At 27.6% G+C, this 12571-nt stretch overlaps 1 protein-coding gene across 1 annotated transcript in view; it reads right to left on the minus strand.

Moving 5' to 3' along the window:
- The window catches only part of LOC107444171 (protein Wnt-4), a 160812-nt gene that overhangs the window by 21645 nt on the left and 126596 nt on the right, over positions 1-12571 (minus strand). Inside the window, exon 3 of the mRNA XM_016058254.4 lies at positions 3223-3503. Coding sequence (XP_015913740.1) covers positions 3223-3503 — 281 coding nt within the window. The remainder of the gene's footprint in view (positions 1-3222; positions 3504-12571) is intronic.

The following is a 12571-nucleotide window of genomic DNA, read 5'->3' on the forward strand; positions in this document are numbered from 1 at the left end:
GAACTATGATATCGTTTCTGCAGCCTTAATATGCTGCCAAGTTTAATTAACTTTCTATTTAAATCAGTTTAAGCTTGATTACACTTAACTGTTGAACGGAACTCTTTTAGTATGAACGTAATTTGCAGCAAATTTAAACCATAGTATGATTCAAGGCATCAATATTAAAGTTCAATTTAGGATTTATTTTTTTGCGAGTGGAAGTGTAAATATTATAAATTAAAAACGGGAAATTTTTTGTTGCATTTTGCATTAAAGCATTATTTTTATTTAAAGTAAAACGGATCAATTTTGTTAACGTATTAATGTTTGTAAATAGTGATCTGTAAATTGCACAAAGTTTGAAAGCCAACTTTATTATTTTTTAATAAATATATAACCACCAGTTTGTAGTTTTTTTTTACATTTTTAAACATAAACTGAACAAAAGACTTAAATAAAAAAGAGAATTATGAGTAAAAAATAAGTCTAATAAAATAATTTTTAATTCTAAATTAAGTTCCAAATGGATCATTTTGATTCGTTGCCATTGAAACACTCCCCAAACTTAGCCCTTTATCGGTTTGAACAGCAATTCTTTCTTCACAGTTAGAATATTTAGAAGGCGTCATTAAATCATAATATTGATCAAATTTTCTGTAACCTGGTATCATGATCTTACTGCAGGAGCTTGATGAACGATATACTATGAGGCAAAAATATTGCGTGGTATTATGATTCAAGGTAATGACATTTTGGTGTACATCTAGCCAATTGTTTTAACAGTGTTGAAAATAGTGTTTGTAATATTGTTTATACTGAAGTTTAAAACATTGTTAGAAAAAATCATACAGCATAAATAATCATCAATCATAGTTACAAGCAATACAAATAAACAGCGTTTAAAACAATTATAAACAAAGATTTTTACACATATCAGATAAAAGCAACGTAAATCTGAATTGATCGCCAAAGCTCTAATGATGAGATTACTTACATGTTAACGTCTAATAGATTTAAATTGTTTTTCACTTGTAGTGTATTAAAAATAAATAGTGAAAACAATTCCAGAAGTATCTAACGCTTTAACTTTTTGATGCAGAATTTTATTAAACATATTTTTCATACTTATTTTCGTTATTTTGTATTAGCTTAGATCAAAATAAGTAAAAATATTATATTTAGCATTTTAAAAATTTATGGTTATAAAATACAACATGAAACACCTTTGTCTTTTCTGAGTTAAAGGTAAAATCTTCTAAACAAGGCTGACTTCTAAGTAATACTTTTTCGAATGTACTCTTATGTGCAGTCATTAACATCTTAGAAAAATAGCTATTCATCATTGAAATTTCATTAATTTACAAACTCAATTATTGATAAATTCTTTTTTCAAACTACTGTTATTTGGAATTTATTCTTAGCACAAATGCAACTCCGACAATCTAACAGATTTTTTTAGTCACTATTAGACCACTTTTTTATAACTAAAGAAATACCAAAATATATTTTTGCTAGTAATTAGAGAGTGAGAAAAAAATATATCTGACACCGGTGTCCCATATGCGCCGAAAGGTTATTAGAAAATGCCAATTTCTGATGCAGTTTCTCTAAAAGTTGTAATTCAAATTTCTTGTGGCTTTTTATCCATTAGTAATACTGAACAAAACCGAAATCGAACTAGCAGTCTAGTGGTTTAATACGCACGAAATTACTATTAATTAACATTGCGCATGTCAGTTAGAATTTATTATTAGCACAAATATAACTCCGACAATTTGACAGATTTTTTTACTCACTATTAGACCACTTTTTTATAACTAAAGAAATACCAAAATATATTTTTGCTAGTAATTAGAGAGTGAGAAAAAAATATATCTGACACCGGTGTCCCATATGCGTCGAAGGGTTATTAGAAAATGCCAATTTCTGATGCAGTTTCTCTAAAAGTTGTAATTCAAATTTCTTGTGGCTTTTTATCCATTAGTAATACTGAACAAAACCGAAATCGAACTAGCAGTCTAGTGGTTCAATACGCACGAAATTACTATTAATTAACATTGCGCATGTCAGTTAGAATTTATTATTAGCACAAATATAACTCCGACAATCTGACAGATTTTTTTACTCACTATTAGACCACTTTTTTATAACTAAAGAAATACCAAAATATATTTTTGCTAGTAATTAGAGAGTGAGAAAAAAATATATCTGACACCGGTGTCCCATATGCGTCGAAGGGTTATTAGAAAATGCCAATTTCTGATGCAGTTTCTCTAAAAGTTGTAATTCAAATTTCTTGTGGCTTTTTATCCATTAGTAATACTGAACAAAACCGAAATCGAACTAGCAGTCTAGTGGTTCAATACGCACGAAATTACTATTAATTAACATTGCGCATGTCAGTTAGAATTTATTATTAGCACAAATATAACTCCGACAATCTGACAGATTTTTTTACTCACTATTAGACCACTTTTTTATAACTAAAGAAATACCAAAATATATTTTTGCTAGTAATTAGAGAGTGAGAAAAAAATATATCTGACACCGGTGTCCCATATGCGTCGAAGGGTTATTAGAAAATGCCAATTTCTGATGCAGTTTCTCTAAAAGTTGTAATTCAAACTTCTTGTGGCTTCTTATCCATTAGTAACACTGAACAAAACCGAAATCGAATTCGAACTAGCAGTCTAGTGGTTCAATACGCACGAAATTACTATTAATTGACATTGCGCATGTCAGTTAGAATTTGTTATTAGCACAAATATAACTCCGACAATCTGACAGATTTTTTTACTCACTATTAGACCATTTTTTTTTAACTAAAGAAATACCAAAATTTATTTTTGCTAGTAATTAGAGAGTGAGAAAAAAATATATCTGACACCGAAGGGTTGTCAGAAAATGCCGACTTCTGATGCAGTTTCTCTAAAAATGGTAATTCAAATTTCTTGTGGCTTTTTGTTCATTAGTAATACTGAACAAAACAGAAATCGAACTCGTACTAGTAGTCTAGTGGTTCAATACGCGTGAAATCACTATAAATTAACATTGCGCATGTCAGTTAGAAATTTTTTTATCTTGTTGTCTAAAATTGTCGTTTTCCAGCATCTCTTGAACATAACCGACATAAGTTTTAACCAGGCATAGTTAATCAACTAATCGTGCAATTTTCTTTTTACCATGCTAGAAACAAAAACCATTAATTTTGCTGTTGTTTAAAAGCAAAATAAGTCTAACCTTTCTACCAGCCTCGTTATTGTGCAGGTTCATCAGTGCCCTGGCATTTCCATGACCACGAGCTGCTTTTAAATCTCTAGCGTCGACGAAACTCTTTGAGAAAGCTGTGCCATATGCCACATTGTCAGAGCATCCAGACCATTGGAAACCATCGGGAGAAAATCCCCTCACCGTCCGATCACAACCACATCGACCCAGGGAACCACTGCTGCAGGAACGTGTGACAGTATGTGCAACGCCTGCTGCAGAAATGGCATGCACAAATGCTGCTTCTCTTGTACCTAAAATGAATAAAAATTACAACTCAAGAGAAAAAAGTATTCTAAAATCATTAGATCTGATATTAAACTGTACATTCCATTTCAGTTTTATTTTTAATTCATTAATGAATCATTTAAAGATACTTCATGAAGACTGTGAGAAAACGGAACTAATGCAACAATTTGCAAGGCATGGGAACTTTGTGGATATTCTCAATTATATCTAGTTCCCATTCAATTTTATTTTTTGTTCCAATGGGATACCTATATGTGACGTAGTGCCGGTACGGTATAACCTGATTGGTGGTTGAAATGTGGCATTTGTTTACGTTAGCAACTGTTCTTTCCATTCTATTTCGAGTAAGCCAAGCCCGTCAAGTATCACTTATCTCAAGGGACACATTCTAAATTCTTTCACAAAAATACTTTCTCAAATATTTCAATTCTTTCACTATAGATTTACTCAGAGACTTAGCACAAAAACAGGCACGAAGGCTATATGGAACATAAACAAACTAATTATGTATCGAAGTTGCCAGGTACGCAAAACAAAAATATATCATGGTTACACTAAAATGCATAAACAATTAATAAATCTAAGTTACTTAAACGAAGTAAACGAGAAAGAATTGTATTCCAATTAATTCGATGGGCGTTACGGGTTTCTGTATTTAACTAACTTATCTTTAATTAACATTCTAACTTAAATAGAGAAACTTAGCTCAACTTAAATACGCCATTAAGCTGATTAAGATTAGCTGGCGCTGACATCATAGGTTACATGTGTGAGTATGGGTGGTCTTCTTCTTCTTGAAGTGCAAGTACTCAATTGCAGAAAATTCAGAATGTTAAACTGATAATTTAATGAAAAGTTCGCATTAAAATAAGAGGGTTTGTGAAATATTAGAGTATATTCCTATACAATTTCTCTTCTTTGAAGGTGTTCATTAAATAAAGTTAATCGTGATATGTCTTATTATTCTTTTTATTTCACTTTTAAATGTGAAATAAAAAGAAGAGAGTACCCAATTGAATTGAGAATTCAAAATGTAAAACTAAGAAAGATCGATAATCTCTGAAATTGATCAGGGTTTTTGTAAGCTAAGTAAAATTGCAACTTTTAATAGCAGTAATAAGCAATCAAGGCATCATAAAAAAATTTATCATAATTTTTAGAAAAACAATTATTAGTTTTTTAAGCATTAATCAAGTTTCAAATAAATTTTAGATTAATAACCAAAGCGTACCTCAGTTGGTTTTATTTTATTTAATACTTAAGAGAACAGTTTTTTTAACACAATAAAACAAACAAGAGTAAATTATTTTGGCCTCTTTCATTTTGTTAAAAAATAATATTTAAAAATGAAAGAAAGAAAGTAAATTTTTGAGCATCTAATTCTCGAACAGGCACATGTTTTATTTTAAATGAATTTCTGAGTTTAATTTTTAACTATTTTAATATATATCTTTAAACAATTTACAAAGTTTAAGTATCTAGACCTTAATTTCGTTTTATTTACTTGCATTCGAGTTCATGAGAGTGGATTAATTCAAATTTTTGACAGGCTAGAATGTTTAAATCTCTGGAGGAACTCTCTGCCGTATGGCAAAGTAAGTTTCAATTGTTTCTTCACCGCTTCAATCAGAATTTATCCCTTCAAGTAATTAATCGTAAATACTAATTCAGAAAAAATTAGAACTGATTGTTTAGAGTGTTTAAAACTGAACTGGAATTTAATGAAAATGTAAGTTTTAGTCCCCTTTTCACACTGCTATAAACAGAATTTATCTCGTCCTTTTTCACTAAATAAAGTTTATCATCAAAAGAAATATTTGATACTTTTTGAGAAGCTATACTTCTAAAATTTAGAATGCAATTATTTGCAAGATACCAATACAAATTGAATGTGTTATCTTAATGATGAAATAATTCCAATAAAAAATAAATGTGTTATCTCCAATTCACACCGATTCAATTTTGACATTTTTCAAACATTAAAAAACTAACAGATACAAATTACAAATATTCGAAGTGAAATTAAAGGACAAAATAATTTATTTTCTTCTCACCTAAAGCGAAAAATGTAGAAAACATTACTTTTGTGATAGATCTTTATTGCTAATCAAACATTCTCATGTTTTACTATTAAGAGGAGCCTTACACTTTCCATTTTAGGAGTGCAAAAATGCAACTATTTTCACTTTTTCAGTTCATTTAGAACTTGCAGTTTTTTTAAATTTTATTTTATTTTGTTATGTCGCTAAGAATCAATGCTTTAAACTGAAAAAAACAACAAAAAAAATTTTAAAGCATTTTTGGCCTTTTCGAATTTAAATTTTAAAATTTTATTGTTAAATAAACTAATGCACACCATGATACTTAATGGACAAATGGCAGTAGTTTGCATGTTGTACAAAAGTTTAAATTATATTTTAACATATTTCTTCCATAAAATTGAGTGTACAACTTAGTCCATACTTAGTATAACACTCAAAAGAAACACCCTTAACGACGAAATATAAATCATCGCCACGAATCCGTAAGAAAAACACCTTAAAGACGGAATTTCTCCCTGCGGTTTTATGTAAGATAATTCCATCAATTACAACTCTTAACAGTAGCAATAAAGGCCATAAATAAAGACTTGCAACCTGACGTCAAAAAGCTTAATTTACAATTACAATTTTTATTAGGCTTCACGAGAAAAAAACAAACTCATGTACTTGAGATGCAACAAGATTTATCTTTTAATTTTATATCCCCCAACGTATGGAACAACACTTTATTGCTGCATCACACCCTATGTTCATCCAAGAGTTGGAAGAACCCGTTGTGTTGTTAATTGGATATAACGCGTTTCTTATCTCAACATTAAACTTGAGTTCCTTCCAAGTAACAACTTAAAATATGTTATTAATGTGTTTCATGATATTAAGGCGTGGACTATGTTGTAGAATAACTTTTGGTGTTGTTCTTGGATATCAGCTTATTTCTACATTAAAACGTCGCTTCACTATATGACAACCTGACAGTTTCATTCAAATGGGGAACACGTGACAGTGTTAGAGCAGCAGGGCTAAAACAGTGCTGTCTTGTATTGAGACCTTTATATTTGAGCAAGATAGTCTGAATAGTGCATTATGTCTAAATATCTTTGTCAGCCAAATACATCCTGCAATGTTTACTATGAATCCCAACGTGTTTGGATACTTATACGACATAATGCGTTTACTGGATAGATTTAGATTTTACTGTATTCCGTTGATCACCTTAATTTCTAGATGTAAATCTCGATTAGCATTTGTGTATGAAGTTGAAAGCCCACTTAGTCTCAGATAATTGGAAAAGGCTTTGAATTTGCCATAAACGATTTATACACATCTCCATGACAAGAAAAATCAAGGCTGTATTAGAGAGAGAAATGTATCCAAATAGGGTGTTTACAAAGGGTATTTACAATAAAGTAGTCGTTCACTGCGTTTTTAGATAGACTAAAAGCGTCAATTGCTTGTACAAATTCAATAAAACTGTATTACTTTAGGAAAGCTAAACTCAAGTGCGATTTACAATTTCTAAATCTTCTTTCGAATTCGTGAGTTTTATTTGAAATTTTGAAGATCACAAATTATTATTGAGAGGCTCTTTAATTTAGTTTTCTTGTATAACATGCTTTTAATTATTTTAGTCTTTCATGTATTTTAAGCAGAGTTTTTATCCTGAATTTTGTATTAAACAATGGAGTCGTATCTTATAAACGATCTGCTGCTTAGTTTGTGGTACTTGAGTTTGAATTATTTATTTAAATAAATCAAAATAGATAAATGTTACAGATAATTAAAACGAAAAAAGAAGTTAATATTTCCTCTTAAAACGAACCTATGATGCTTAATTTATTATTTTCATTTGCACTAAAGTATAATACATAAAACGCGTTAAAACTTAATTTTACAAATTTTCGCTTCAAAAATTAAAAACTGACTACAGCAACAGGGCTTATTAGATACCAGTGACCATGAAAAAAATGTAAGGAGAAAATGCTGAGTTAAGATTGTTATGATTTGTGCAACAATTGAACAGTCAGTTTCCAGAATTCGAACTGATAATTGGCTGACAAATTTTATTTCTATGTGAAAATGAAGGAAAAAAAGTAACTTTTGGAGCTCAACTAGCTCTCCATTTATTCATATTCGTTTATTAGAAAATTAAGATTTATTTATAGAGATTTATATCTCCAAAATTAGTATTCATTTTTTAAACTTTCTCTTTTTAGAATTTGAAAACTTTTTTATTCCTAAATTTTTAACAATTATTTCTTTTTACTATTGTGCTAATACTGAAAGACCTGCTTAAAAATCTAAAAAACAAAATCGAATGAAAGTGAACTTTCTTAAAATTGAAAATGGTTAAGTGAATGTGGATCTGGTAATTGATCCAATTTGACGTAGAATCGCTCTAACTTTCAATTTCTATTTAGCTGTGGCTTATTTAAATTTCAACAAAAACTTTCTTGTTCTTGTTACATAATTTTTATAGACAAATTGAATAATGTCAGAATTCATTTAAATACTTCGTTCCATTTAGATGATAACTAAATTTATTGTTTAGTTTAGTTAATTAAATTTATTATTTAGCTATTCTTAATTTCTATCAAGATTAATAACTAAAATAAATAACTTCAGAGGAATAACTAACTAATACAACAATTTTCATAGAGGAAAATATTATAAAATAATATATGGAATATCTAAATGGGACATAACAGTAAATAACAACCACTGAAAATTTCCTAGTCCGAAATTTCGATCTCTTGCTTCATTGAATATTTTCAAGAAATTTGTTTTACTTCATGTTTGTTAGTGATAAATTAATAAAAGTAATGGAACATAATAAATAACACTCAATGAAGATTGACCAGGGTAAAATTTTGATCGTTTGTTTAGCTGAATATTTTTATAATATTTTTTATACTTTATGTTTGGTAGTGAAAAATCAATGAAGGTAATGGAACATAACAATAAATAACAATGAAACGAAAGTTTTCTAGACTGAAATTTCGATCTCTTGCTTCATTGAATATTTTCAAGAAATTTGTTTTAGTTCATGTTTGTTAGTGATAAATTAATAAAAGTACTGGAACATAATAAATAACACTCAATGAAGATTTCCTAGGGTAAAATTTTGATCGTTTGTTTCGCTGAATATTTTTTTAATATTTTTTATACTTTATGTTTGGTAGTGAAAACTCAATGAAGGTAATGGAACATAACAATAAATAACAATGAAACGAAAGTTTTCTAGACTGAAATTTCGATCTCTTGCTTCATTGAATATTTTCAAGAAATTTGTTTAAGTTCATGTTTGTTAGTGATAAATTAATAAAAGTAATGGAACGTAATAAATAACACTCAATGAAGATTTCCTAGGGTAAAATTTTGATCGTTTGTTTCGCTGAATATTTTTATAATATTTTTTATACTTTATGTTTGGTAGTGAAAAATCAATGAAGGTAATGGAACATAACAATAAATAACAATGAAACGAAAGTTTTCTAGACTGAAATTTCGATCTCTTGCTTCATTGAATATTTTCAAGAAATTTGTTTTAGTTCATGTTTGTTAGTGATAAATTAATAAAAGTAATGGAACATAATAAATAACACTCAATGAAGATTTCCTAGGGTAAAATTTTGATCGTTTGTTTCGCTGAATATTTTTATAATATTTTTTATACTTCATGTTTGTTACTGAAAAATCAATGAAAGTAATGGAACATAACAATAAATAACAATGAAACGAAAGTTTTCTAGACTGAAATTTCGATCTCTTGCTTCATTGAATATTTTCAAGAAATTTGTTTTACTTCATGTTTGTTAGTGATAAATTAATAAAAGTAATGGAACATAATAAATAACACTCAATGAAGATTGACCAGGGTAAAATTTTGATCGTTTGTTTAGCTGAATATTTTTATAATATTTTTTATACTTTATGTTTGGTAGTGAAAAATCAATGAAGGTAATGGAACATAACAATAAATAACAATGAAACGAAAGTTTTCTAGACTGAAATTTCGATCTCTTGCTTCATTGAATATTTTCAAGAAATTTGTTTTAGTTCATGTTTGTTAGTGATAAATTAATAAAAGTAATGGAACATAATAAATAACACTCAATGAAGATTTCCTAGGGTAAAATTTTGATCGTTTGTTTCGCTGAATATTTTTATAATATTTTTTATACTTTATGTTTGGTAGTGAAAAATCAATGAAGGTAATGGAACATAACAATAAATAACAATGAAACGAAAGTTTTCTAGACTGAAATTTCGATCTCTTGCTTCATTGAATATTTTCAAGAAATTTGTTTTAGTTCATGTTTGTTAGTGATAAATTAATAAAAGTAATGGAACATAATAAATAACACTCAATGAAGATTTCCTAGGGTAAAATTTTGATCGTTTGTTTCGCTGAATATTTTTATAATTTTTTTTATACTTTATGTTTGGTACTGAAAAATCAATGAAGGTAATGGAACATAACAATAAATAACAATGAAACGAAAGTTTTCTAGACTGAAATTTCGATCTTTTGTTTCATTGAATATTTTCAAGAAATTTGTTTAAGTTCATGTTTGTTAGTGATAAATTAATAAAAGTAATGGAACGTAATAAATAACACTCAATGAAGATTTCCTAGGGTAAAATTTTGATCGTTTGTTTCGCTGAATATTTTTATAATATTTTTTATACTTTATGTTTGGTAGTGAAAAATCAATGAAGGTAATGGAACATAACAATAAATAACAATGAAACGAAAGTTTTCTAGACTGAAATTTCGACCTCTTGCTTCATTGAATATTTTCAAGAAATTTGTTTTAGTTCATGTATGTTAGTGATAAATTAATAAAAGTAATGGAACATAATAAATAACACTCAATGAAGATTTCCTAGGGTAAAATTTTGATCGTTTGTTTCGCTGAATATTTTTATAATATTTTTTATACTTCATGTTTGTTACTGAAAAATCAATGAAAGTAATGGAACATAACAATAAATAACAATGAAACGAAAGTTTTCTAGACTGAAATTTCGATCTCTTGCTTCATTGAATATTTTCAAGAAATTTGTTTTAGTTCATGTTTGTTAGTGATAAATTAATAAAAGTAATGGAACATAATAAATAACACTCAATGAAGATTTCCTAGGGTAAAATTTTGATCGTTTGTTTCGCTGAATATTTTTATAATATTTTTTATACTTTATGTTTGGTAGTGAAAAATCAATGAAGGTAATGGAACATAACAATAAATAACAATGAAACGAAAGTTTTCTAGACTGAAATTTCGATCTCTTGCTTCATTGAATATTTTCAAGAAATTTGTTTTAGTTCATGTTTGTTAGTGATAAATTAATAAAAGTAATGGAACATAATAAATAACACTCAATGAAGATATCCTAGGGTAAAATTTTGATCGTTTGTTTCGCTGAATATTTTTATAATATTTTTTATACTTTATGTTTGGTAGTGAAAAATCAATGAAGGTAATGGAACATAACAATAAATAACAATGAAACGAAAGTTTTCTAGACTGAAATTTCGATCTCTTGCTTCATTGAATATTTTCAAGAAATTTGTTTTAGTTCATGTTTGTTAGTGATAAATTAATAAAAGTAATGGAACATAATAAATAACACTCAATGAAGATTTCCTAGGGTAAAATTTTGATCGTTTGTTTCGCTGAATATTTTTATAATATTTTTTATACTTTATGTTTGGTAGTGAAAAATCAATGAAGGTAATGGAACATAACAATAAATAACAATGAAACGAAAGTTTTCTAGACTGAAATTTCGATCTCTTGCTTCATTGAATATTTTCAAGAAATTTGTTTTAGTTCATGTTTGTTAGTGATAAATTAATAAAAGTAATGGAACATAATAAATAACACTCAATGAAGATTTCCTAGGGTAAAATTTTGATCGTTTGTTTCGCTGAATATTTTTATACTATTTTTTATACTTTATGTTTGGTAGTGAAAAATCAATGAAGGTAATGGAACATAACAATAAATAACAATGAAACGAAAGTTTTCTAGACTGAAATTTCGATCTCTTGCTTCATTGAATATTTTCAAAAAATTTGTTTTAGTTCATGTTTGTTAGTGATAAATTAATAAAAGTAATGGAACATAATAAATAACACTCAATGAAGATTTCCTAGGGTAAAATTTTGATCGTTTGTTTCGCTGAATATTTTTATAATATTTTTTATACTTTATGTTTGGTAGTGAAAAATCAATGAAGGTAATGGAACATAACAATAAATAACAATGAAACGAAAGTTTTCTAGACTGAAATTTCGATCTCTTGCTTCATTGAATATTTTCAAGAAATTTGTTTTAGTTCATGTTTGTTAGTGATAAATTAATAAAAGTAATGGAACATAATAAATAACACTCAATGAAGATTTCCTAGGGTAAAATTTTGATCGTTTGTTTCGCTGTATATTTTTATAATATTTTTTATACTTCATGTTTGTTACTGAAAAATCAATGAAAGTAATGGAACATAACAATAAATAACAATGAAACGAAAGTTTTCTAGACTGAAATTTCGATCTCTTGCTTCATTGAATATTTTCAAGAAATTTGTTTTAGTTCATGTTTGTTAGTGATAAATTAATAAAAGTAATGGAACATAATAAATAACATTAAATGAAGATTTCCTAGGGTAAAATTTTGATCGTTTGTTTCGCTGAATATTTTTATAATATTTTTTTTACTTCATGTTTGTTATTGAAAAATCAATGAAAGTAATGGAACATAACAATAAATAACAATGAAACGAAAGTTTTCTAGACTGAAATTTCGATCTTTTGTTTCATTGAATATTTTCAAGAAATTTGTTTTAGTTCATGTTTTTTAGTGATAAATTAATAAAAGTAATGGAACATAATAAATAACACTCAATGAAGATTTCCTAGGGTAAAAGTTTGATCGTTTGTTTCGCTGAATATTTTTATAATATGTTTTATACTTCATGTTTGTTACTGAAAAATCAATGAAAGTAATGGAACATAGCAATAAATAACA

Source organism: Parasteatoda tepidariorum, chromosome 8, assembly GCF_982258835.1.
Source record: "Parasteatoda tepidariorum strain Cologne lab strain chromosome 8, Ptep-v5.0, whole genome shotgun sequence".
NCBI lineage: Eukaryota > Metazoa > Arthropoda > Arachnida > Araneae > Theridiidae > Parasteatoda > Parasteatoda tepidariorum.